Raw genomic sequence first — 26,905 nt, forward strand, 5'->3', positions numbered from 1 at the left:
ACTGGCATACAAGACACTTCACAAGATCTTATATAGCATATAAGATCCATGTGTCTAACCAATAGATCTCCATTTTTCCCACCATCAATAAATTTATGCCCTGCCATAATCCATCAGTGTCCTGCTCTCTTTCTAATAGAAGTCTCTTTCACAACCCTAATACTTTATGTATAGTTTTCTTTGTCTTATATATTTTTCCATTCTTCAACTTCAAATCTGTCTGTCTGCCTCTCCTTCTTAAGTCCCTATTCATTTTTTTATTAAATTTTCTGGACTCTTCTAGGCAGAGTGGTTGTTTTATGCTGAGTTGAAAGCACTGTGTTCATTTATCGGCAGTGTCTGTTACTGGGATGTATGGCGATGCACGCATTTCTACTGTGTTCTTCCCATAAAGTAGATAACTGATCTTGAGACAAAGATAATTTCTAGTTCATCTTTTTTCTCCTTTTATCTAATAAATTTTAGGTAACAAATAAACTTTAGGTAACAAATTTACCTAATAAATTTTACTTAACAAATATCAATGCTGTTAAAAATGAATGATTTCCCAAATTAGAAATATACAGTAATATTCAATTAAAAGAGAAAGTAAGTGATATTTTCATGGTCTATGGAATTTTTTTCCCAAAGGTTAACATTCTCATTTCTGTCTTCTGTGCTACCTTTGTTTTGAATTATCTTTATGACATAAACGTTGTCTGTGCAACCATGCCTCTGTTGCTTTAGGGATGTTCTCTGGTTGTTTCATTTCGAATGTACTGTTTTCAACGAGATTGGAAATTCCTCGAGGATGTGATGTGCTCAGTTCTATTCTGTGTTTCTTATGTTGTGTCTAGCAGAGTGGGAAACATTCATTCATTCATTCATTCATTCATTCATTCAAGTATTTGTGAAGATGTCAGCCAGGTGCCACACCTGGCTAGTGATTGGAAATGCTGTTGCTATATGCCTAGATGCAGAAAATCTTGTGTCAGACTAGCTAAGCAGCCGAACATAGTTTATCCCTTAATATAAGGAAAGATCTGTCCAAATGTGATAAATTCTCTATACTCATATCAAGGATAAAATCCATGATTCTTTAAATTTCAAATACATTCAATTTAAATATCAAAAAATGCCCCTTCTCATCAATCATGTGTCTATATATCTTGCCTATGCCTTTTGTTTCCTGTTTGTGTCTGTGTCTTTCCCAGGTCTTCATATTTTTCATTTCACCTTGCATCTTTTACTTTGCATGGTACAATTCTCTTCTTTGAGTGCACAGAAAAAGTGTCAGACGTTCTAGTGATCCCTCTACAATCATTTTCTCTGCAAACTCTCCAGCACAGAAGTAGGTATCCTGCTATTTAAAGACAAAAGTGAGTTTGCACTGTGGAAAATCTCAAGATGGAAGGTCCTCACTCCAACGTCTTTACTTCGCCCATCTTTCAAGGTGATCAGAATTATTGGAAAGGGTATTAAGTCAGAATAGATCTTCCAGTACTTTCTGATAATAGCACATCCTGTCAACAAACACAGAAAATAAGGCTTTCTGCATTCCAGGGGAATTTTGAGGAATGTCACAGATTTACTACAAACACACACAAAAAAAGTCATTTCATTTTAACAATTCTTTGACATTTCCTTTCAAACAAGTAGTTTCTCTTGCAAATTTTGTATTCCTGTGATGATTTCATTAGTTTTCAGTTTGTTCATGCTTTCCTAAAGATAACACATTTCAGGTGTTTCCTTGGCTGTTCAGCTAAAACATCCATTGTTTATCAGGTTATTATTTTTATTTCCTTAGTCATTTGAGCTTTGTTCATCACATAGTCCATTTCATCCCCATTAGTTTTCAGATCCTCAGGGCTTTAAAATTATATGTGCTAAAAATAAAAGAGTTGTTTCCCATTTATTTTCTCTCCCGACTCACCAAAAATTGTTACTAGCTTTAATAATTAATATATTATTTTCCACTTAAAAACTCTCAAAACTATAATCGTGAGAAGATAATAGAATCAAGAATCACATTACAATCAACTTTACTTTTCTAAGGACACATCATTGAAAATGAACATAGTAAGAAACATATGAATATAAATACTCCTTTAAGTTAATATGAAATTATATCTTTAATAGTAAATGAGGCATAAAAGATTCACAGAATCTAAACTACTTTGAAGCAGTTTGATGACTGATAACCACAGTTTTGGCACAAAGTAAAATAACATTGATCTATTTTTAAACTGCTACCTAAAACACAGTGCAATAAAGGATAGTACTCTTCTGTTAGCAACAGTTTATCATATAGTATCGTTGTTGTTGCTGTTGTTGTTGTAGCTGTTGTTGTTGTTGTTGTTGTTGTTGTTGTTATTGCCCGCTTTGTGCCAGGAACTAAGACAGACACTAGACCACCAAAGGTAAAGGAAAACATTGCTATGGACTATTTGTACCCTCTCCATATACTTTATATGTTGAATCCTGACCCCTAAAGTGATAATATTAGGAGGTGGAGACTTTGGGAGATGATTAAGTGGTAAAGGCACAGCCTTCAGGAATGGGATTAGTGAGCTTATAAAACAGATTCCGGAGAGATCCCTCACCCTTTTCATCATGTGAAGTTACAGTCTGAAGGCTACAATAAGGAAGCTGGTACCCAGCAGACATCGTCCAGCACTTCATAGTCTCTAGAACTGTGAAATAAATGTTTGTAGTTTATAAGACATTCAGTTTATGGTATTTTGCTATAGCTGCCCTAAGAAGACCAAGACAAACATTTAACTAAGAATAATCTTAGCATAATTATAAGGTAGTGTCAGTTCATTGATTGTAACAGATGTACCACTCTGGGCCAAGTGGGAGCAGAGGATATAGAACTCTGTACTTTCCACTCAAATTTGTTTTGAACCTAAAACTGCTCTAAAAACCAAAGCCTATTTTTAAAAATTGAAAAAACAAGAATAACCTTACCATGTTCTAAAGTCTAGAAAGCACTAAATGTACTTACAAATTTTTAGAATTTACAACTGGAAGAAGTTCAGAGTAATCACCAACAAAGCAAATGGAAGCCCAGGAAACATTAAGCAAGATAAGCAAGGTCCTATACCCAGGGAAAGGGGGGGTGGAAATAGAAAGTTCTCACTGATAACTGTGGAGATCCCTCCCCACCACTATATACCAAAACAGGATCATTTATTTGCTAACTATTTGCATATTTTCCTAATAAGTTTGTGAGGTAGGCAAGATGTGTGGAATGTATTTCTGAACAATTGTTGGAAGGCCGCTATTGAAATGCAAAATTTCTAATTGTTCGGGTAGTTTTGAATTTTAAATTATATACATAAATGCATCACTATCATTTGCAGCACATAATATGTAAATGACATCTTGTCATTAAAATATATTCATTGGCAGTAAAATTTATTTCCTTATCAAAATTATATAATACATTTCAAACTATTATTTTTAACGGAAAAAAGACCATCAAAAAAACATGAATGTATGATAAATACCCATATCTAAACCATCTGTCTATCTTCTTCACCATATGTCACTCTATTAATTGCTAATATCACCCTTATTATGCACCATCTCATCTGTAACATTATTCCATGAAACTAAGAAGGCATCAATAACAGCTACAGACAAACACCTGCTATATGTGTTTCTGGTTGATAAATTTCAGCAGGTTCTGGTTTGCTCTTGGGCAAAATTTTCTAATTGCTTTTGCATAACAGGAAGCCTTCTTCCAGGGCAACTTTCTGTGGTTAATATCAGCACATTACTATCTTTTAAAAATGTCTGTTATAATTAAGTCTCTACACAATATTTATTCAAAATGCTTATTTAGCAATTATCATATGCACAAAAATATAGGCATAATGGTCACTGTGGTAAACATTGTGAAGAAGAACAAAACATGAGAAGGAGCCTAAAACATATGTGAAAGAATTTTGGAAACTGTAAGACCCCAAAGCCCTTAATAAATAAATATTCATTAATTAGGGTTATAACCCTTAGTTTTGGCCAGTGATTATCTACCAAATAAACTGCAATACCCATTTTCACTTTGTATATGAACAAAGGAATAGAATCTCATTATAATCCTTCTAATTTTTTTTAAGTTTATTTATTTATTTTTAGAAAGAGTATGTGCACATGAGCAGGGGCGGCACAGAGAGAGAGGGAGAGAGAGAGAATCCCAAGCAGGCTCTAAAATGCCAGTGCAGAGCCCGACTTGGGGCTCAAACTCCCAAACAATGAGATCATGACCTGAGCTGAGATCAAGAGTTAGACACTCAACTGACTGAGCCACCAGGCGCCCCATTATGATCCTTCCATTTAATCAAAGGTAATATATGGATAAACCATATAGATAACTGTCCTTTTTTTGGCAATAGTCAAAAGGAAATCCAATGAAAATCAAGTACTTTAGAAGTGTTATTTTGTTCTTTCTGAGGTGGTTTTGGTTGAAGGATCAAGTCTATTGCCCATAAAATAGTGAGGAACCACTGCCAAAGAGAATAGAATTCAATGCTAAATTGTGTGGTAAAGATAGAAAATGTGAAGTAAGGTTAAAGAAGTGTGTGTGTGGGGGGGTGGTAATGGTTAATTGAAATAGGAAAGAAGTTTTGGAGGAGGTGAAAGGTGACTTAAGACTTTGAAAGATGAGCAGCGTATGGTTACTAGGTTTTCTTCCATTCAGGTCAAGTCACACATATATGAAAATTAGGACAGTGATTGTGTTCACTATTGAGATGCTGGGATAAACTGCTGGTGAGAGTTAATGAAACAACTGCATGGAGACAGATCATGGATTGTTTTGGAAGTCAGATGAGATAAGCATTAGGGGCAGGGCTCCACCCAGCACTTCCATCCATTAGTGTGCTTCAGCCCATATACTTGCTGTTTTAAATGGATTACCTTATTCCATCCTCACACAAATTATTTTCTTTATTAAGTTGATTTACTTATTTTGAGAGAGAGAGAGAGAGAGAGAGAGAGAGAGAGAGAGAAAAGGAAGAATCCCAATCAGGCTCTGCGCCATCAGCACAGAGCCGGACTTGGAGTTCAAATTCACGAACCGTGAGACCATGACCTGAGCCGAACTCAAAAGTTAGGTACTTAACTGACTGATCCACCCAGGCGCCCTGTCCTCACACAAATTCTTACCTCTAGATGGAGTAGATCCTGATGTATTGGAACTCTACTTCAAGATAAGAAATCTGATAATTAATGACAAGAGTATATTACTTAAGTAGAAGATCGAAGAAGATTTGAAGTCTCATCCCTGCGTTCATATTCTTGATTGTCTCATTTTACTGGCTCACAGTACGAAATTGAGAAATAAAATGGGGCCATTGAAAAGTAGTGGGACATAACAAATCTGAGATTTTGATGGGATTAGTGTGCTAGCACTGTGTATGGTAAGTTATAGTCCAAATGGAAAGATAGGAGTTACTTGCAGTATATATATATATACTATAGAATGGTTTAGGGTGCTTCCAAAAACACTTAAAGGAGGAGTTATACAACCCCTCTAATTTGACCTCACTTCATATTCCTTTATATACCTAACCAAACTGGAATGCCCATCCTCCCCCATCTTGTTCCACAGATACACCGATTCACTTTGTGATTTCGCTCATGACATACCCTCTATATTTGGAATGCTTTCCAACTTCCTATGTTGAAATTCAAAACAACTTCCAAGTCCTGCTCTTCTATCTTAAGGCCTGACGGTCTCCAAACATGGGAATAATCTTCCTCACCTGAATTCTGCAGAGAATTGTACCTCTCTTGTAAACAACATACTCTACCATATATTTTTTAGTTTTGCATTTCAATATAAAATAATTAAAACCATCACATACTGTGTATCCCACAGATTTAATTTGGGATCCTTACTAATGTTCGTTAATGTTTGTGGAATCCAAAATAAATAAGTATATTAATCACTACTTATGCAAATGATTGAATAATTAATTGAATAAAGGAATTAAAAGGTGACTTTCTGATTTTACCCATTTCCAATACTTTTGTATTTCTTTTGCCTTCTTTTCTAATCTTTCCTTAGCCACCTTTTACATTACTCTCATGAGTGGTTAATGCCCTTGTGCTTTGACTGGTTATTTGGACTGTCCAAATATTGTTTGAAAATTAGTCGACAGCTTTGTCTGATCTAGAAATATTAACTATCCTACATATTTCCTACTTAACAAACTATCAATTTTCAAACAAATGATGTTTATTTGAATATCATGAATATCTAAAATAAACATTCTATATATCAGTCAAGTGCATAAGTCTGCTTATTTGCATAAACTTCAGTTTTTAGAAATCTACTGCATATCCAACAAAGAATAATTGTCTCCATAACTGTAAACTGGTAAATATCTCATACACATATCCCATTTAGGGAATAAAATTATTGTCTGAGTTGGTGTAAAATCCATTAATATTAATTTGTAAATTGCTCCTTTTCTTTTAATTCATAATTTGCTATTTGTGTGAACTTTCAGTCTCTTGAAAATCACCATTTCTTGATTGCTCAACCATGCAATACATAGACGGCAGCTATATTAATAACCCCTCAAAGGTGCAGTGCACTGATACTGCTATTTATGCTGCTGTCTGGAAAAAAGCATATTTATTCTGTCCAAGCACCCATGAGACATGAAAACTATTCTTTGTTCCGACTCACTGTGGATAGTCATTTTAAAACTTCAATTACTATTTCAGCATGTTCCTTCCATTACTGTTTCTAGCACCACAGCCAGTAATTTCTAATAGCCAAATGTACTTTATAAACCATACACACATGCGCCTGCATGTGAGGAATGAAAAAAAAGCTATGTATAAATGATTAGTATCTGCAGAAAAGATGTAAAATTTAGATGAAATAATATCACTATACGAATGTTGAACATGCACATTTATAGCTCCTGGCTCCTGCATCTTGGAATCAAAGAAAAATAATCACGCATTAATTTTCAACAAGTATTTCTTGAGATATAGGTCACTACAGAGCTGCTCTTTGTTCCATAGGGTTTGTGAAGAATAACAGAATAATGTAACATTATTACTGCCTTTGAACAATTTACAATTGTAATAAATATGATTCATTCTTTTTATTGAAATGAGAGTCCTGAATGAAAAAAGATGGTTTATAGTCTTCATCTTACTTTACCTAGACCTTAAATTCCATGATCTGGCTGTAACTTCTCTTGTGTAAGATTTTGTTTCTGCATTACCATTATTCTTTTTTTTTAAATCTACCCTCTATTTTTTCTATTATTTATTGCCATCAGAAAGTTCACACATCTAATTTATGTGAAACTGAAGCAAGATACTTGGATCACACTCTTTGAAACCATGATTTTCACTACATTGTCCTTTATAACTGTAATTTGTCTTGAGTGGAGGACACCATAAAAAATCAACCTTATACAGTTTACTGTTCTAGTCATTGCCAGAACATTGATGAAAGTTATTCCCACAATGCCTATTATTCAGTGTCTACTTTATAAAAAACAATGCAAGGCATTTCGGACCTCAAAGCCAGGAAAAAGTTTGCTTTTTCTGTTTCATTGCTATGCTTGTATTTTATAGACAATGGTTTTTGTGTAAAATGGTCATGTTTCCCCATTGTTTGGGAGCCATCATGTTTAAGTCTTACATGTAAACCATTCTTAACAGTTGTCTACCCACTTGTATGTAAACTTTTGTTTAGGATCATGAAACTATTCTGCCTTATTATATCCTCTCCTTTTCACTTTACTTTTAATGTTATCACACTATATGTCATTTTGAAAGCCTTTGCAAATGAGATAGTTATGAATAATCATCTACCTATAACAGAAAAAATTTACTCAAATCTGTAAAACATCTAGATTCTCTCTTCTTTGCCATTGCCATTGCCAAGTGAGTGGAATATATTTGTTGCTTCCATTTTATCATTTTCTTTTTTTTTTTTAATTTTTTTTTTCAACGTTTATTTATTTTTGGGACAGAGAGAGACAGAGCGTGAACGGGCGAGGGGCACAGAGAGAGGGAGACACAGAATCGGAAACAGGCTCCAGGCTCTGAGCCATCAGCCCAGAGCCCGACGCGGGGCTCGAACTCCCGGACCGCGAGATCGTGACCTGGTTGAAGTCGGACGCTTAACCGACTGCGCCACCCAGGCGCCCTGATCATTTTCTATTCCATCAGTAAAGTTCTGAAATCTGGCTTTTCTCTCCATTCTATAAGTCTTAAGGACTTATAGACTTAAGGACTTAAGGAAAAATATTTTCCAAGTATTTGAGCTTGGGAAAGTGACTGTATCTCTTTAGGCCTTACCTTCTTCATTTCTAAAATGGAGATAATAATGTCTCCATTGGTTTGTTTTGAGGATTAAATAAAACATAGTATATACGGTGGTTAGCTCTATGCCCAGCACAAAGTGCCTACAAGTGCTGCCAATGATCACAATATTGAAGTAACTGTGGATAATTTTCCATAAAACTCCATTTTTCAGTTTCTTCGTACTTATTAACAGCATGAGGTTTTTCTGGTCTCATGGACTTGAACGTCATCTTTGACTCTTTCTTGTTAATTTCTCCTTCCAAATTCAGCCAGTTGTCAAATACTTTTGCCTTTTTTCCTTTATGGCAGCTCTCAAATATGCCCCTTCTCTATTCCCCTGATAACACCCTTATGACACCTGAGGGGAATCTACAGTGTGTTGACTCAGTGAAAATGTTCCCCGAGGGTGAAGAAAGCCTAATGAAATTTTGAGTACTAGGACACTGAAATATCCAGGGATGCAATTAGTAAAAAATAACAACAACAACAAAGGAGCAATCACGACTGCCAGTAGGGTGAGGTGTTGACTTTCAAACACAGCTGAGTAAATTTTAGTAAACGGGAGTGTATTTAATTCATATAGAAATATTTAATTTGAAGAAGGTGGTGGGAATAAATCTTATCTGCAGTTACTGGTAATATGGGAAGCCAGAGGGTACACATGGATTTGTCTTAGATTAAATTAACGAATCACAGAACTGTGTTCTACCTCCACCGACACCAGTATCGCTTATTGGAGACAAATGCAATTAAAATGGCCAAGCATACAAATAGAGATAAAACTGTGGTTAAAAAATCAGGCCCTATGAATCTCTACACAAGGTAATTTTTTATTAAAATAAAGCCAACAAAGTCATCAGTGTCTTATATCGCATATTACTCCAATTATTACATTGGGTACTCCTTGGGAACCTAACCCAGTGCTTCACATATTAGAGGTTTTCAACAACTATTGCTAAACACATGAGTTAAGTACTTCCTTAAAGACTGCATTACACCTTAAAGATTTAATTGAAACTTATACTCAGTGGAATAAAGTTCAAACTATTAAAATGTTGTGAAGAGAGCATTTTGATTTAAAGATTTTTCTTTACCTTTACATACAGGGCGGTGATCACTCCAAGCAGCAAAGACTTCAGCTATCCTCTGACAAGTGATGCTCTTAGCCCCCTGTAGGACATAATCTTCATCACAAGAGAACTGCACAGTTGATCCAAGGCTAAAATTAAACAGAGGATAAAAAAAAAAAAAAAACAGGATTAGAAGCATATAACAGTGATTCATCTCTACTTCTACTGCTAATATCCAATGGGTCAAAAATGTTCCATAGTGACAAAAAGTATCTTTCCAATGGGAAAACAAAATATGAAAATATAATTTGTACAAATATATATTAAAAGTTATAAACAGACGAACCTCTTGTAAGTCAATAACATGAAGATATTAGTAGGAACTACAGAAAGCTGTCATCAAATTTAATTATCGTGTTGTTAGTTGTAGAAACCAAGGTTAAGTAACTGAGTAATTTACTATTTTTTTTATAAATTTTTTTTAATGTTTATTTATTTCTGAGGCAGAGAGAGACAGAGCATGAGTGGGGGAGGGTCAGGGAGAGAGAGGAGACACAGAATCTGAAACAGGCTCCAGGCTCTGAGCTGGCAGCACAGAGCCTGACGTGGGGCTCAAATTCATGAATTGTGAGATCATGACCTGCTCCGAAGTTGGACATTTAACGAACTGAGCCACCCAGACACCTCTATAACTGAGTAAAATTCCAATCCGAGGTGGTAACCATGAAGCAAAAAGTGGTCTTCCTGACTTGAATCTCAACCCTTGTATTCATACCACATCGTGGTACTTTTCTAGCAGGTATTTATATGTGCAGTTATTTGGACTGGTACTTGTATATCAATAAATAGACAAACAAGCAAACACATATTTAGGGCTGCAAAATTGTGTTTATTGCCCTGCATATAAAATTTACCCATCATTTATTATTTGACCTACTGCAATTTGGATTTTGCTTCCCTTTCCGCTGAAAGCGAAGTTACTAAAAGGATCATTTTTTAAAACCTTAATTTCTAAGGGTAATGGATGTTTGCTGGAATGAAATAAAAAAAAGAAAAAACTGACCATGCATTTTCTTTGTTAAAATCCCTGAACAGCAACTCACCACAAAAAGATAAAGTCCAATTTCCTTTACGTAGCATAAAAAGTCTTCCAGCAAGAAGTGCAGCCAACTTCTCCACCCCATCCCTAACCCAGTGCCGCACGTGAACGCTACCTCTAGCAGCTGACTATCTGCACGTGCCATGCTGTATTCTGTCTGCACTGTCCTCCCTTCCCCCTCTTCCTGGAGGGCCTTGCCTGCACCCTCTCACCCAGCCTGTGTCTGAACAGCTCCTGTTCAGCAACCGAAGCTTGTCATAGAGGCAGCTTGCATGATCACATTTGTATTGTAAAAAGATATATCTGGAACAGCATAGAGGACAGTTTAAAAGGAACATGTATTAGAGTATAGGGGCGTATGAGAAAATAATTTAAGTGGTTTAGGTCAATGATCAGCAAACTATGTCCTGCAGGCCAAATTTGGTCCGCTGCCTATTTCTGTACAGCCCAACACATAAAAATCGCATTTACACTTTCAAACATTTGAAAAAAATCACAAAAATAACATTTTATGAAATGTAAAAATTGTACTCAATTCAGATTTCGATGTGTATAAATAAAGTTTTATTAGAACACAGGGATACTTTCATTTACATATTGTCTATGGCTGTTTTCATGCTACAATGTCAGAGTTGAGTAGTTGCAATGGAGAGACTTTGGCCTACAAACTACAAAATTTCCTATCTGATGCCTTATAGAAAAAGCTGTCCAACCTCTGATTTAAGTTAAAGATAACAAAAAATCTGAACTAAAGATGGCATGACAAAGAACAAAGGTTTAGCATAGGGAAAAGTCTCTAGGCATTAGAATCTACTCTCCTCTGGAGGCATTTTCTTTTCTTCTCTCACCGTTTCTTTTTGAAAAGCTGGGGATGTGAACTGCTACAGTCACTGTGAAAAACAGTATGGAGGTTCCTCAAAAATTAAAAATGGAATTACCACATGATCCAATAATTCCACTGGGTATTTACCCAAAGGAAATAAAACCACTCCTTCAAAAAGATATATGCACTCCTATGATAATCACAACATAATTTATAATAGTTCAGATACAGAAGCAACCTGTGTGTCCATCCACAGACAAATAGATAAGGAAGATGTGTTATACATACAATGGAATATTACACAGCCACAAAGAGATGAGATTTTACTATTTGTAACAAGAGGGATAGACCTAGAGGGTATTACGTAAGTGAGATGAGTCAGACAGAGAAAGACAAATACCATATGATTTCACTAATATATGGAATATAAGAAAAATTAATAAGCAAACAGCAGAATGAGACTTACAACTACAAAGAACAAACTAATGGATGCCAGAGGGCAGGGGAGTGGGAGATACGGGCATCCAGTTTGGGAATGAATAAATTACAAGAAGAAAAGGCACAGCATAAGAAATACAGTAGTGATCATTGTAATACTAATGCATGGTGACAGATGGGAGCTACACTTGTGGTAAGCACAACATAAAGTATAGAGAAGGTGTATCCCATGACACACCTGAAACTAATGAAACATTGTCTACACTCAAATACATCTTTAAAGTGGTTCTTTTTAAATATGAATCACACTTAGCAAAGTGTACAAAACAAAATATACAGCTCAGTGAATCATCACAAATTAAATACCCATACAACCAAGAAATAAATGATTAGGGTCTTGGTGAACTTCTTAATGGCCCCAAGATTTATTTAGACTACTCTATGGCCTGAGAAGCCTTACAAGTTTATCTAATAACCACTTCTTCGCCCTTCCTTACTCTCACCTTCATCAATAAAAACTATCCTTCTAGTTGAAGACTAAAAACCTGGGGAATCATTCTTGCCTCATCCCTCTCTTTTACGTTTCTCGTCCACCTCATTGAGCAAATCCTGTTATCAACACTTTGAAAATCATGAACCTGATATTTCTTACCCCTACAGTGCCACCACCTTGACCTGAGCCATCATAATTTCTCATCTATTTTATTGCCAATAGTCCTTCTGCTGCTATGTTGCTGCTTTCCTGTTTCTGCTCTTGACTCCTTAAAATCTATCCTTAGTGTCCGCAGCAATCTTTTTACAAGATTGCTCAAATTATGCCTTTCCTCTGTGTCAAATCTTCTAATGCTTCCGTATTTCACTGAGAGTGAAGGCAATGCCCTTATCATGGCCTATGTGATCTGTCCATGCTAATTTCCAAAACTCTTTTCCTATCACTTTCTTCCCCAATCTCTATTCCTTGGCTACACTGGCTTCCTTGCTCTGGTTTGAAAATATTAAAACACACACTTGTCTCCGGGTGTTTACATTTGCCTTTGTGTTACTCTGGAAAAATGGCTGCTCCAGGAAGCCACAGGTGCCAAATTCTCACTTCTGTTTTTTCTAATACATGTAAAATTATCCATTAGGCTCTCTTTGACTATTATCTATAAAACAACTGTTCCTAATCCATCAGCTTCTTTCCTATGAATTCCTATATACTATCTGATGCATTGTGTATTTGTCTACTTACTGCATTTCTCATCCCACTGTAAAAACTCCAGGCACTCCTCTATTTTGTTTTCCAACCTATTAGTCTACTATACAGGAAGTTACTAAGTGTGAGTGTGCGTGTGTGTGTGTGTGTGTGTGTGTGTGTGTGTGTGTGTATTTTTGAGAGGGACTGAATAAATGATATCTTTACTGTTATCTAAATAATAGTATAATAGTAAATAATAGTATATATTTAGATAATAATTATTATCTAAAAAGGCTTATTCCAAAGATACCATATTCTTATAATGGGACAAATTATTCTTGGGTAAGATATTATCTGATGGTTATTTAAACTGCTTATAATCCACTTGTACTCATCTCCCACCATGTGACACGTTTGCTATGTTCCAGAAACAGTGAGAAAAGTAATGTGATTAGAGCAAAGCAAATGATGGAGACTGGGGTATGAAATTAAGGAAGTGATTAGAGATTAGGGGCAGATCATTTATGAATTTGTAGGCCATAGTAAGGATTTCTACCTTTACTCTGAGAAAACTGGGCAGTTCTTGTAGGACTGGGAGGCAAAAGAATGACATTAGGGTCCTTTATGTTTTAAAATGGTCATAGTGGCTGCTAGGTGAAGAAAAAACTTTAAGGGAGCAAAGGTGGAAGCAAGGAGTTTGGTTTACAAACTACTGCAGTGATCCTTGCTCTCACAGAGATGATATGATGGTAACTGTACTAAGGAGATTCATGGTTAAAAAAAAAAGGTCTGGTCCATAGAAGTAATTTTAATTACTATTTTCTCACTTAGTGATTAGTAATTCTGTCAAGATCACTGTAGTCGTCAATGTATTTGTATTTGGTTACAATATTCTAGTTTACCAGATTCTTCTTGCTGAAAGAAAGACATTTCATCTTGTTTAAATAGCAAGTATTTTAGCTTGTTTCTTTTGATTATAGCAAACAACTACACTTAGCTTGGAGATAGGCACTTTGTAATAACAGACATGTAAGTGCTCTGCTACTTAACAAAGACGACCAGCGATTAGTCCCTAAAGTTTCTACCCACTCCTGTATGCACTCTATGATTAACAATTCCAGTGATTTTTTTTTCTCTGTTGAGTACAATGGGAGAGGTAGTTTAGACTATGGCCAATAGTTTAAGCCAAAGAATCAGAGAGAACTTTCAGGGGCCCCTGGGGGAGTAAGTATGTTGACTGTCAACCTCTTGGTTTCCACTCTGGTCATCATCCCAGGATCATGGGATTGAGCCCCATGTTGGGCTCCACGCCGAGCACGAAACCTGCTTGAGATTCTCTCTCTCTCCCTCTCCCCTTTTCCCTACTCCCTGTCTCTCTCTAAAATATTTGAAAAAAAAAAAGGCAGAACTTTCAAATCCAACTCTTCTCTTTCCCAGTTCCTTGGCTTTAAAAACGTAAAAATGTCTGAAAGCCTCAGCTTCCTCAGCTGTTGTGATCATGTAATGAAATACCATTTATAAAGTACACAGAGCACCTAACACATATTGAGCACCCCAATCATGGAAATAACCGTGAAACTCAGTAATTTCTACCCCACTATTGAAAGAAAGACTCTACTGGGCATCTACAAATACCTCCATCTCGGATCACAGCTACACGTTAACATATTCTAGACCAAAAATATAAGAGGAAAAGAACATAGCGAGGGCAGAAATCAATGAAATAAGTAGTCTTTTCAGAGGAATCCAGGCTCCATAATATCTAAGAAATGGATATCTTGAACAAATGCACTGTGTTTTCATTTTATGAACTGCTTTAATATTTGAGTCAAACTTAAAAAAACAACTAAGTTTCATTAAAAATATGTATTTCTAGGAAAGTATTCAGTTATACAGAAGACAAGCTGTACAAACTGTACTTTCTGTCACCACTGAAGAGACATCTGTCTCGCCCAGCTAAATAAAACCTTTCACTGTAGTAGGATACTCAATCTGATAGAACATTCCAAAATAAAGGATTGAACACAGTTTTAATTTCAAAGTATGGAGTCATCAAGCATATGATATGCAATCACATAGCTGGAAAAACAAGTGTTGGTCTTCACTGTGATTATATTGGCCCCTGTTGAAGTACTATCATCTTTTTTTTAATTTTTAATTTTTTAATTTTTATTGTTTTTGAGATAGAGAGAGAGAGAGAGAGAGAGAGCGCATGCGCAAGCAGGGGAGAGGGGCAGAGGAAGAGAAAGAGAATCTTAAGCAGGCTCTATGCTGAGCGCAGCCCAATATGGGGCTCAATCCAAGGACCCTGGGATGATGACCTGAGTTGAAATCAAAAGTTGGACACTCAACCAATTTAGCCACCTGGGCGCCCTTGCACTATCATCTTTTTAAAAATTATACCTATTATTGCAAAAACACACTATGATATCAGAGCTGTCAGTGAAAAAAGATGTTAATTTTTCAAAATATGTAACTTTTCCCCATTCTAATCTATCATCAAGATGACCTCAATCATATCTGTTTAATATCTTTGAAAATCAAATGATTCTCTAAATGTATTTAAATTAATAATTTCAAAAATGATTAACTGCACATTAGAAAATCTGAGGTTACTTTTACCAAAATGGATTTGGAGTAGGAAATTTTTACCATATGATTTTCTTTTCTCTTTTAGAATTATACAAGTGATTTATGATTGTTGTAGAATGTTTTGAAAATAAAGATTATGAAAATAAGTGAAAAAAAACCTTTAAGCTCTATACTGTTAATGTGTTTTTAATCTAATTCCAAAACTCTTATTCTTTTCTTACTCACATTCATTCTCTTCTCCTTTCTTACTGTAAAAACAGAGCACTTGTATCTTTTTATGAAAGGGCTGTTTCTGCACCTGGTTTCGGATTCAATATGTCTCTCTTTTGTACCCTGGGTTATTCTCTCTCTCGAATATTCAACCTGTCATCTTAAGCTGGAAGCAAAAGTGATGGTATTAACCCACTTACTATAAAGTTTATATATATATATATATATATATATATATATTCACAAAATTTATTCTAAGGTTATAATAAATTACCTTTTCAAATTTTTTTTTGATTTTTTTTTCAACGTTTGTTTTTATTTTTGGGACAGAGAGAGACAGAGCATGAACGGGGGAGGGGCAGAGAGAGAAGGAGACACAGAATCGGAAACAGGCTCCAGGCTCTGAGCCATCAGCCCAGAGCCTGACGCGGGGCTCGAACTCACGGACCGCGAGATCGTGACCTGGCTGAAGTCGGACGCTTAACCGACTGCGCCACCCAGGCGCCCCACCTTTTCGAATTTTTTTAAATCTAAAGTATATTGATAATTTTTTTTCAAATATAGTGAGATTTTTAACTCATCCCAAAACTTTCCTTCAAAAGAGAAAAGAACACCATGGTCTTTTTATATGTATTGTCATTTCACTGTCCCTACAAAATTAATGCTATTCCCTTCCAAAGATTGTATCAGCAGAACCCAATCTGTGCCAAATGCCACGAAGATTAAATTCAGCATTCATACATTCCTGATCTACTGCCTTTTTATAATTTAGTCTCCTGATCTACTGCCTTTTGTTGCACTCTTGGCTATGATCAGTTTGGATACTGACCTTGGGTACCTTGGCTTGTTCAGTGGTGCGAGGTTAAAAGTCACTCACTATCTCAATCAATACTGAAACCAAGTGCTACCCTCTCAGTCTCCCCAAACTTGGACTTCTGTATGCATTGACAGAATATCTAGAAGGTGATGTTGCCACCTGCCCCAACCTTCCAATACTTCATTTCACTTCAGCCTAAATTTTATCACTAGGAGTCAGTCTTTCTTATGGTTTTATTTAATATATGTATATACTTTCACGAAACAACACAATTGCTTGAGAAATGGGGCAATTCCAATCAGGATAATATCCTGGAAAAAGAAACAATCCCAACAAAATAGTTTGGTCAGAAAGAAACAAAGGAACACTAGGTGAGCACATTAACGTGGGTTTTCATATGGGGACAGCTCTTCATGAGTTAAAAAAGCTAACTAAGCTAAAATAAAGCTATTAAAATGAGTTAGAACTTTACACCTTCAGAGAAAAGAATAATGATTATTATCATGGAGCCCTGTCCTTAACTTTCAAAGTTAATTCATCATCTCTTCAGAACTCTTCAAAATTGCCTCCTCAAAAATCCTTGCTATTGAACCTAGTAAGATTTCAAAATTACAAAATTTCAAAATTCAGTGCAATTATGAAAAAAATAACAACTAAAAATCTTATTTTTATACTGATACTGTTTCTTTTCTTTTCTTGCTCCTGGCGTGTATGAGATAAATCCTTGCCACTGTGTGCTTGTTTGTTTTGAATTGTCTTTGTTTTTTTTTACATCTTCTATTCAACATTCACTAGATCAGGTTTTGTTTCTTGATTGAATATGACTTTTTGATAGAGGTTTAATCCTGTATAGGCACAGTGTTTGTACATTATAAGTGAAGTATCGTACAGATCCAAAACTGAGTTATAAACAGAAAGGCTCAAGGTAGGATAATGATATTCTTTGATAGAAAAAAAAAAGAAATTAGTAAACAGTGTTTTTGAAGGTTAGTAGCAAAAAGGTTTAGAAAGAGCAAAATATTCAGAAAAATCACAAAAAGCAGTGACAAAATAAAATTTATTTAAAAATATGAACACAAACTTGTGTACTGTGTTAAAAATGTTTTATGAGACTAAGTTAAAATTATGAAAATAATAAACTTTTCAAATAGTATTAATTGAAAAGCTATAATGGGTGTGGCACAAATTTTATTGCTATAACAATACAAAAGAATACAAAAGAAACATAAAGGAAAGTGGTTGATGCAATTAGAAATTAGAATCTGATTATATAATCCCTGACAATGAAAAATGAAATCAGTGGCAAAAATAAGGTCTAAAAAACTTTAATGCTGGGGCGCCTGGGTGGCGCAGTTGGTTAAGCGTCCGACTTCAGCCAGGTCACGATCTCGCCGTCCGTGAGTTCGAGCCCCGCGTCAGGCTCTGGGCTGATGGCTCAGAGCCTGGAGCCTGTTTCCGATTCTGTGTCTCCCTCTCTCTCTGCCCCTCCCCCGTTCATGCTCTGTCTCTCTCTGTCCCAAAAATAAATTAAAAAAGTTGAAAAAAAAATTAAAAAAAAAACCTTTAATGCTGTGGTGTTAAGTTGGTAAGTTTCCTTATGGCTTCCACCACATGCTGTTTTGTAATTCACATGAAAACATATCCATAAAATGTGCCTCAGAGAGGCATCGTCATAAAATAAGGCAAAGTTAACATCATAATTCTGGCACTGTAGCTCTAACTGTACCTGTTGCTTTTCTACTTATCTCCCCACATCCGTGCACTCATATTAGCTGGGAACTAAGTAATGCAATGAAGATAATCCTTTTTGAATAATTTTTCAGAGCTTACATTATCAAACTTTGATATATAAATATATATATTTGTGTGTATATATATATCTATATATATGTAAGTGTGTATATACATATATATGTATATATGTATATATATGTGTATATATATGCATGTGTGTGTGTATTTTAGTATTGGTAATCAACTCATTGCAAAATGCCCCCCAAAGGATTATGTATGACCTTCTGTTTAAGAACAGTTGTGTTAGAGGAATAACATTATTTGTCTAATTTTTCAGAGGTTATGTTATCAAACTTCGATAACATATATCAAAATACAGAGGTATATGACATATATATAAAGTATCTAACATATATGTGTATATATGTATACATATATACATATATGTACATACATACATATATATACACATATATATATGTATATACATATATATATGTATATACATATATATGTGTACATATATATATATATATATATATATATATATGTATATATATATATGGTGCCAATTCATTGCAAACCTCCCGGCCAAAGGACTATGTATGCCCCTCTGTTTAAGAATAGTTGTCCTAGGGGCGCCTGGGTAGCTCAGTCAGTTAAGTATCTGACTTCGTTCGGCTCAGGTCATGATCTCACAGCTCATGAGTTCAAGTCCCGTCTTGGGCTCTTGATAATAAATAAATAAACATTAAAAAAATTTAAAAAAAAAGAATAGTTGTGATAGAGGAATAAACTGACGGAAGTGGAGGTTTAAATAAAAGAAAATCTATTTCACAGTAAGAACACATTTCACAGGCATAGATAAATTAAAATTGGAATACATGAGGTTTTAAACTATCAAAGGTGATCAAGTTTTTGTATTTTTTAAAATCTTAGAAAATTTTTAATGTTTTTATTTATTTATTTTTGAAGGAGAGAGAGAGACACAGCATGAGCAGGGGAGGGGCAGAGAGAGAGGGAGACACAGAATTCGAAGCAGGCTCCAGGCTCTAAGCTGTCAGCACAGAGCCCGATGTGGGGCTGGAACCCACAAACTGTGAGATCATGACCTGAGCCAAAGCCGGACGCTCAACCGACTGAGCCACCCAGGTGACTCTAGAATATTTTTAAAAGAATATTAGCAATTAATACTTGAATATGGCATTTTAGTTTATAAATCACTTTTTTTTATATATAAAATCCCATTTGATCTACTTCTGTAGCAGTTATCCATGTCATTTATTCTCTGGCCAAAGAAATAAGAAAGATGCAAGAGTAATCCACAAGGAACTTTATGGGTGATATTTAGAGTGCAGAGAGTAACACATAAAGTAACTACCTCATTGTTTGTGAACCACTTAATGTTTTACAAATAGGGAGGGCCGCTGAGACTGAGCACTGACTACCCACACTTAGTGTTTGTATCTAAAATCCAACACGGAGATGCTGACAATTAATAATAAATTATTGCAAATGTCGGCAATGAAAATTTGGCATCTTAAGTTACTACTTCCATGTTAAGCCTATGCTATAAAATAAAGTCAATTTTACACATTCAGCTTTACTAACATTATAGCCCACTGAGGAAAATTTCGAGCAGATTGGATTAGATTATCTGTAGGTACATGCTAGCTGTAACATTCCATGAATCCATCTACTCTTTATTAAAGTAAAATGTCACAACAAATATACCTCAAATATTTCATTGTGTTTTTATGTAGTTGTGCCTCTTTAATGAATAAAGAGTGTTTAACTTTGAAGTGAGGTGTAGTTGCCTAACTTTTAAATCATTGCCATTTAACATAGTGACTGTGCTATATAATGCAGTTCCTCTAATATCTATATCATGAACTTTATATTATCCTGATCAAAATAACTTTGCAATTAATCTCTCCATTTTATAGGAAAAGTACATTTCTGGTGAAAAACAAAAATAAAACCAAGAAATTGTGCTTTCATAAATATTGAGCAAGTCTTAGTATCAGCTTTCTGAAGTTCAAAATAGGAGGTGGACAGTGACACACAAAATACCAGATCTCTCTAAGCTTTTTGTTTTCCAGCTATAAAATTGAGGAAAACTGTACAAGCAGATATTATAATAAAATATAAATAGTTATATAAATTATCAAATAGTGTGTGACAATAAAGAACATCCATAATTCAACATTTGGCTACAGAACTAACTTTAAAATAAAATTAAGTCCCTGGGGCACCTGGGTAGCTCAATCAGTTAACTGGCTGACTCTTAATTTCTGCTTAGGTCATAATCTCGTGGTCCATGAGTTCCGGCTCCTCATTGGGCTCTGCACTGACAGTGCTGAACCTGCTTGGGATTCTCTCTCTCCCTCTTTCTCCTTCCCTGTCCCTTTCTCTCTCTCTCTCTCTCTCTCACACACACACACTCACTCAAGATAAATAAATAAACTGAAAAGAAAAGAAAAGAAAAGAAAAGAAAAGAAAAGAAAAGAAAAGAAAAGAAAAGAAAAGAAAAGAAAAAGAAGTCCCAAGCATTCTTTGGGAGCATGACATAGAATTAATAGTTCAAAGTTTTCATTGTATCTCTGCTACTTGACACAAAAAGACACTCTCACAAACAGCAGACAGGTATACAGAGGTCTGATAAAGGGCTGGGCAGAATGGCAGAGACTTTTTATGAATCACTGGAATACAAGCGGAAGCCTGTAAACTCTAAAAGGGAAAAAAAATCTGTCTTAGTCTCCTTTTTATCGCCTACATCTGTGGTCTGGCCCAGTGTCTGCTACTTAAGTACCTAAGAAGTGTTTGCTGAGTGAAAGAAACGCTAGGATAAGGCATGATAGTTTAGACGCAGAGCCAGAAAAGATACGCTGATTTGCAGCTGTTTTGTAATATAGTTACAAACACCACATTGTTTGTCTGGACTCTAACAATGGATGGAGAAGTACCCGCCCCGGGCAACAGGTCTTACTAAAATGCAAAACAAAATGCCAGCATGCATTTTTATTGTACATTTTCTCTGCCCTTCTTTACTGGGTACAATTGCAGTTCCCAAACTGGGTTGAGCACATCAGGTTGGTGCAGTGACCCACAGGGGGGTCTGCAGAGTACTCCAAAGTTTTGAAGGAAACACAGACATCTATGGTACATGGTGCAAACCACTAGCTTGAGAGAGTTCAGTTTCAATATTAGATCACTAGATTTTTGTCAATGGCATCATATCTTTGTGAAGTGGGATTTTCAGTGGTTGCTGCAATAAAGAGCAAGTCTACCGCACCATTTCACCGCGAAACAGGAAATGAGAGTGGTGATGCGCCATCTGATCCAAGGTTGGAGAAGCAGTGTGGTGGACCATGATGCTAGGTTGTTGGAACATAAACTGTAAGACAAAATGGAAGTGTTGCGTATTTCGTTGGGCCTCGGAACCATGAAGAAAATGACTAAGACGCTAACAACACCGTGATCCAAAACAAGGGGGAGCTTCTTGTGCTAAAACATTAAACACCGCTTTGGAGTTCTATTTATTTTTGTTTTGCAGGGTTTGTCAAAGTGTGTCTGGAGCCATTGACGTTGTAGTCTCAGGGGGCTGGGTCTTGTTATATATTCAGACGTTCCAACCATACCTCATGCGTCTGAAGGTGAAGCTGAGGAAACTGAATTTTTCTACTGAAATTTTTAGATAAGAATTGAAAATTTACACCTGAAACTGACATCAAAGTATAGGCTAACTGGAATTTAAATAAAAACTTGAAAAAAAGAGGGTGAACAACTTAGTGGTTAGCTGGGAATATGGGTCAAGTAGACCTAGCAATGAAGGGAGCACTCGGTCTGAATACAGTTTAGAAATACTAGCTCCTATTACGTATCATAAAAAGCTCTACAGATGCCACATACTGTTTTCCGGCCAAAGTGTGAGATCTTTGGGACAGAAAGTGAGGGTTGCCCTTGGTCTGGTTGCTTCCTGACTCTTCCACCTTATCTTCCACAACGTGTGCACCCATCACCACCTTGCAACCTAACTGACCCCTCCCCCTCACACACACCCTTCCAGACACCCATTCATTCACCCACTTACTTGCAAACACTGTTTTCATTTTTAAAGTGTACAGTTTACTGGGTTTTAGTAGATTCACAAAGTTATACAACATGACTATCTAATTTCAGAATATTTGTATTATCCCCAAAAAGAAACTCCATACCTGTTAGGAGTCACTCCCCATTACCCCCATAGGTGGCCACCCCATAGGAGTCACAGGTGTTTACAGCTGGAAGCCCTTGGGTGAACAGGTACATGAATCTTGAGTGTGGTGGGGATACCCGTAAGGGCAACTGCTACATGTGCTACACATGGCTTCAACCTCCTTCTAGAAATCTGTATCTCTGTTTTTGATCTCTTTTGGTAACCATCTGAATGTCTCACAGAAAGGCCACGAATTCAAAATGTCCCAAAATGAGCTGACCTACTTGAAACCCGTTCTTCTTTATTTCCAGTCTTAGTGCAGAACACTACCATCACTTTTGCCATCCAAGACAGAAACTTCTACGCTTGCAAACATATATTCATTAATCTATTTATTCAATATACATTCACTGAGTGTTTACTTAGGAGTTACAACCTCAGGTGTCTAACACACAATCAAAGCCCCAAATTTAATCGTGAATAGGTGAACATCTGCTTGATTAAAGCCACTTATATTCTAAAAGAATTTTTTTTCTTATATACGTGCAGGTCCAACAAAATAGGATGCTTGCTGACCAAGATTTCTGAAACTGATGTATGTGAGGTTCTATGCAAAGGTGATACAGAGGATCCAATATTAAAAGGAGGCATGAGACCCTCTTCTCAAAAAGTTTAAGGACACACAAGGATAGACCAAGAGAAAAAAAAATCACAGCACCACATTTTAAGTATGGAGATTGTTGTAGAAAAAGAAGGGAATTTGCCTAATAAAGGCTGGTTGGGCTTCAAACCTGAGCTTAATACTGGAGGTTAAGCCGATGTAGCCAAACAAAGAATGAGAAGACAGACATTCTAGGTAAGAAACGCAGCGTACAAAATTTATAGGGGTTACAGGCATGACAGTTTCTGAAGAACACAGTAGTTGAATATGGCTAGTCTGTTCTGTCTGTGTGTATACGCATACATGTGTGAGTCCAGGTTGAAAGTAGGAGTGGGGTAGATAACAGATAAAGGATTGGGAACGTATGAAATTCGAGAACAAAACCGAGAATAATTCATAAAATGCCATCTTATGCTGTCTGTACCTGGCAGACCCTACCCATTCCCTTTCAAAAATGGCCCCCTACCCCTTAAACAGAACCCTGATTTATTCAGGATATGCTCATGCCAGCCCCAGGCAAGACTTGTGTTTCCTGTGCTAGGCTATTGTTTCAAAGATGTGCATGCCGACCATTTCTGGACAATGAAATGGAAGTTGGCTAAGACTTTTCTTCCTGAACAAAAATACAAGGTCTCGAAAAGAGAAAACTCTTTGACATTAGTCCTCCTTCCTTTTTTAAAAGAGGAATTGGTATCTGGAACAAGGATCATAATAGCCATCCTGCCATCATGAGACCATCACTAAAGACTCAAAACTAATCTGCTAAGAATGTGGAAAAGATTTAAAAAGGCTGAAAGAGGCCCTGTATCCAATAGTATTACTAAGAACCTGAAGGTATGACAGTAAGTACTTATTCTGGACTTTGTGTTATTTGGGAAAAATAAAGCTTTATCTGTAAAATGTCCATTGGGGATTCCCTTACTTGCAATAGCTTATTTAAAGGAGCTTAGAAGTAATCTTATGATACACCACTTTGCCTTTGCCTTTTTGTTTTGTTAAAATTACACGTTTGTGGAGTAAAGTATGAATTATGGTGCTAATCCATCAATCGGGAATGTATTGCATTCCCTTGTCTACTTGTCAATCTCTTTCCTGGGCTTTATCTTCTACCCCGCTTTGTACTTGATACTCAGCAATACAAACTGCCCTCAGATATGCTGCATGGTATACAGTTCTGGGTCAGTGCACATGCTCAACACTCATCCTGAAATTCTCTCCTAAACTTCTTGTCCATCTGGAAAACTTCTATCCATTTTCAGAACATAGTGAAGATGTCATCTCCTTTGGGGCAGCTCTTCCTCCCTATATTCCCCAAAGAGGTAATCATTTATTTCTCTGTATATTGGATATATTTATCCAATTGTACTTATCACAGTGTATTATATGTTTTTTTTTATTTCCATTTTCTCCTATACAATTGAAAACCCCCTTTTCAGCTCTGTATCTGTAGCAACCAGCTATGAAGATGGGGGCTATCACTCTTCAGTTATTATTTTCATCTCCTTTGGATAGGTTCCAGAAGTAGAATGGCTTAATCATATGGTAGCTCCATTTTTAATTTTTTGTCCTCCATAATGTTTTCCATGTGGCTGTTCCAATTTACAATCCAACCAATAGTGCACAAAGGTTCCCTTTTTTCCACATGCATGCCAGCATTTGTTATCTCTTATCTTTTTGAGGATGGCCATTCTAACAGATGCGGGGTTAAATTTCATTGCAGTTGTATACTGCATTTCCCCAAAGTTTAGTGATATTGAGTGTGTTAGCCATCCTCATATGTTCTTTAAAGAAATGTCTATTCAGGTCCTTTGCCCATATTTTTAATTCACTATGTTCTGGATAATGATTGCTATTATCATTATTTTTTTGCTACTCAATTGTATGAGTTCTTCATACGTTTTGGCTACTTGCCTATTATTAGATACATGGTTTGCAAATATTTTTCCCCATTTCATAGCCCATAATTTCACTTTGTTGATGGTTTCTTTTGCTGTAGTTTGATGTAGTCACACTTGCTTGTTTTTGCTTTTGTTCTTTTTCTTTTGGTGCCGGATTTAAAAAATCATCTCCAAGACCTATGTCAAGGAGATTTATTCCTACAATTTCTTCTAAGAGTTTCATGGTTTCAGGTCTAATATTAAGTCCTTAATCAAATTCAAGTTAATTTTTGTAAATGGTGTAAGATTTAGATCAATTTTCATTCTTTGCTGTGTGACTATCCAATTATCCTAGCACCATTTACGGAAGAGGCTGCATTTTCCCCAGTGAGTGTTCTTCACTCCCTTGTCAAATATTATTTGATTATAAAGGCTTGGGTTTATTTCTGGGCCTCAGTTCTATTCCATTGCTCTAATTGTCTGTTTTTATGCCAGAACCATACTGTTTTGATGACTATATCTATATAGCATAGCTTAAAATCATAAAGTGTGATACTTCCTGCTTTTTCTTTTTTTTAATTTCTTTGGCTATTTGAGGTCTTTTGTGGCTCCACATAAACTTTAGGAGTGTTTTCTCTACTTCTGTAAAAAACAAGAATCTCGTTTTTAAAATCTTACTCTTACAATATTTATTTGTTTGTTTATATTTGAGTATAGTTTGACACACAATGTTACATTAATTTCAGATGTGCAACATAGTGTTTCAACAACTCTATATGTTATATTTTGCTCATCAGAAGCATAGCTACTGTCATCATATAACATTAATACAACATCATTAAATATATTCCCTATGTTGTAAATTTTATTCCACTGACTTATTCATTCTTTAACTGGAAACCTTTATCTCCCACTCCCCTTTACCCATTTTGCCCATCTCCCACCCTTCTCCTCTCTGCCAACCACTAGTTTATTCTCTGTATTTGTAAGTCTGATTATTTTTGTGTGTTTGTTTTGTTTTCATTCTACATATAAGTGATATCATATGTTATTTGTATTTGCCTGACTTATTAATACTCTTTAGGTCCCTTTGAGTTGTTGCAAATGTCACAACCTTATACTTTTTCATGACTACTTAACATTCCTGTGTGTGTGTGTATACACACATATATACATCTTTATCCATTCTTCTATTGATGTACACATGAATTGCTTCCACATCTTGGCTATATAAATAATGCTGCAATAAATGTAGGGATGCATATATATTTTTTAGTGCTTTCATATCTTTGGATAAATACCCAGTAGTGAAACTGTTGGATCATACAATATTTCTATTTTTATCTTTTTTGAAGAAACTCCATACCATTACCCACAGTGGCTGTATCAATTTATACTCCCACCAACTTTTTTCCCACTTTTTCTCCATGTCCTTGTCAATACTTGTCACTTCTCGTCTTTTTGATTTCAGTCATTCTGACAGGCGTAAGGTGATATCACATTCTGATTTTGATTTACATTTCCCTGATGATTACTATTGTTGAACATATTTTCATGTGTCTGTTGGCCATTTGTATGTCTTCTTTGAAAAAAATCATTCAGGTTGTCTGTCCATTTTGTAATCAGATGATGATGATTATTTTGGTGCTGAGTTCTATAAATTCTTTATATAGTTGGATATTAACCTTTTATTGGACATATCCTTTGCAAATATATTCTTCTGTTAAGTATGTTGTCTTTTTTTGTTGTTGATGGTTTCCTTTGCTGTGCAGAAGCTTTTTATTTTGATTTAGTCCCTATAGCTTATTTTTGCTTTTGCTTTCCTTGCCTTAGGAGACATATGCAGAAAAACATTGCTACAGCTGATATCAGAGAAATTTTATT

General features: G+C 35.7%; 1 protein-coding gene across 2 annotated transcripts in view; it reads right to left on the reverse strand.

Moving 5' to 3' along the window:
- The window catches only part of CSMD3 (CUB and Sushi multiple domains 3), a 1,270,863-nt gene that overhangs the window by 673,997 nt on the left and 569,961 nt on the right, over positions 1 to 26,905 (reverse strand). For both annotated transcript variants that reach the window (XM_047842282.1, XM_047842281.1), the window contains one exon: positions 9,420 to 9,544. In XM_047842282.1, the coding sequence (XP_047698238.1) occupies positions 9,420 to 9,544 (125 nt within the window). The remainder of the gene's footprint in view (positions 1 to 9,419; positions 9,545 to 26,905) is intronic.

Source organism: Prionailurus viverrinus, chromosome F2 (genome assembly GCF_022837055.1).
Source record: "Prionailurus viverrinus isolate Anna chromosome F2, UM_Priviv_1.0, whole genome shotgun sequence".
Lineage (NCBI taxonomy): Eukaryota > Metazoa > Chordata > Mammalia > Carnivora > Felidae > Prionailurus > Prionailurus viverrinus.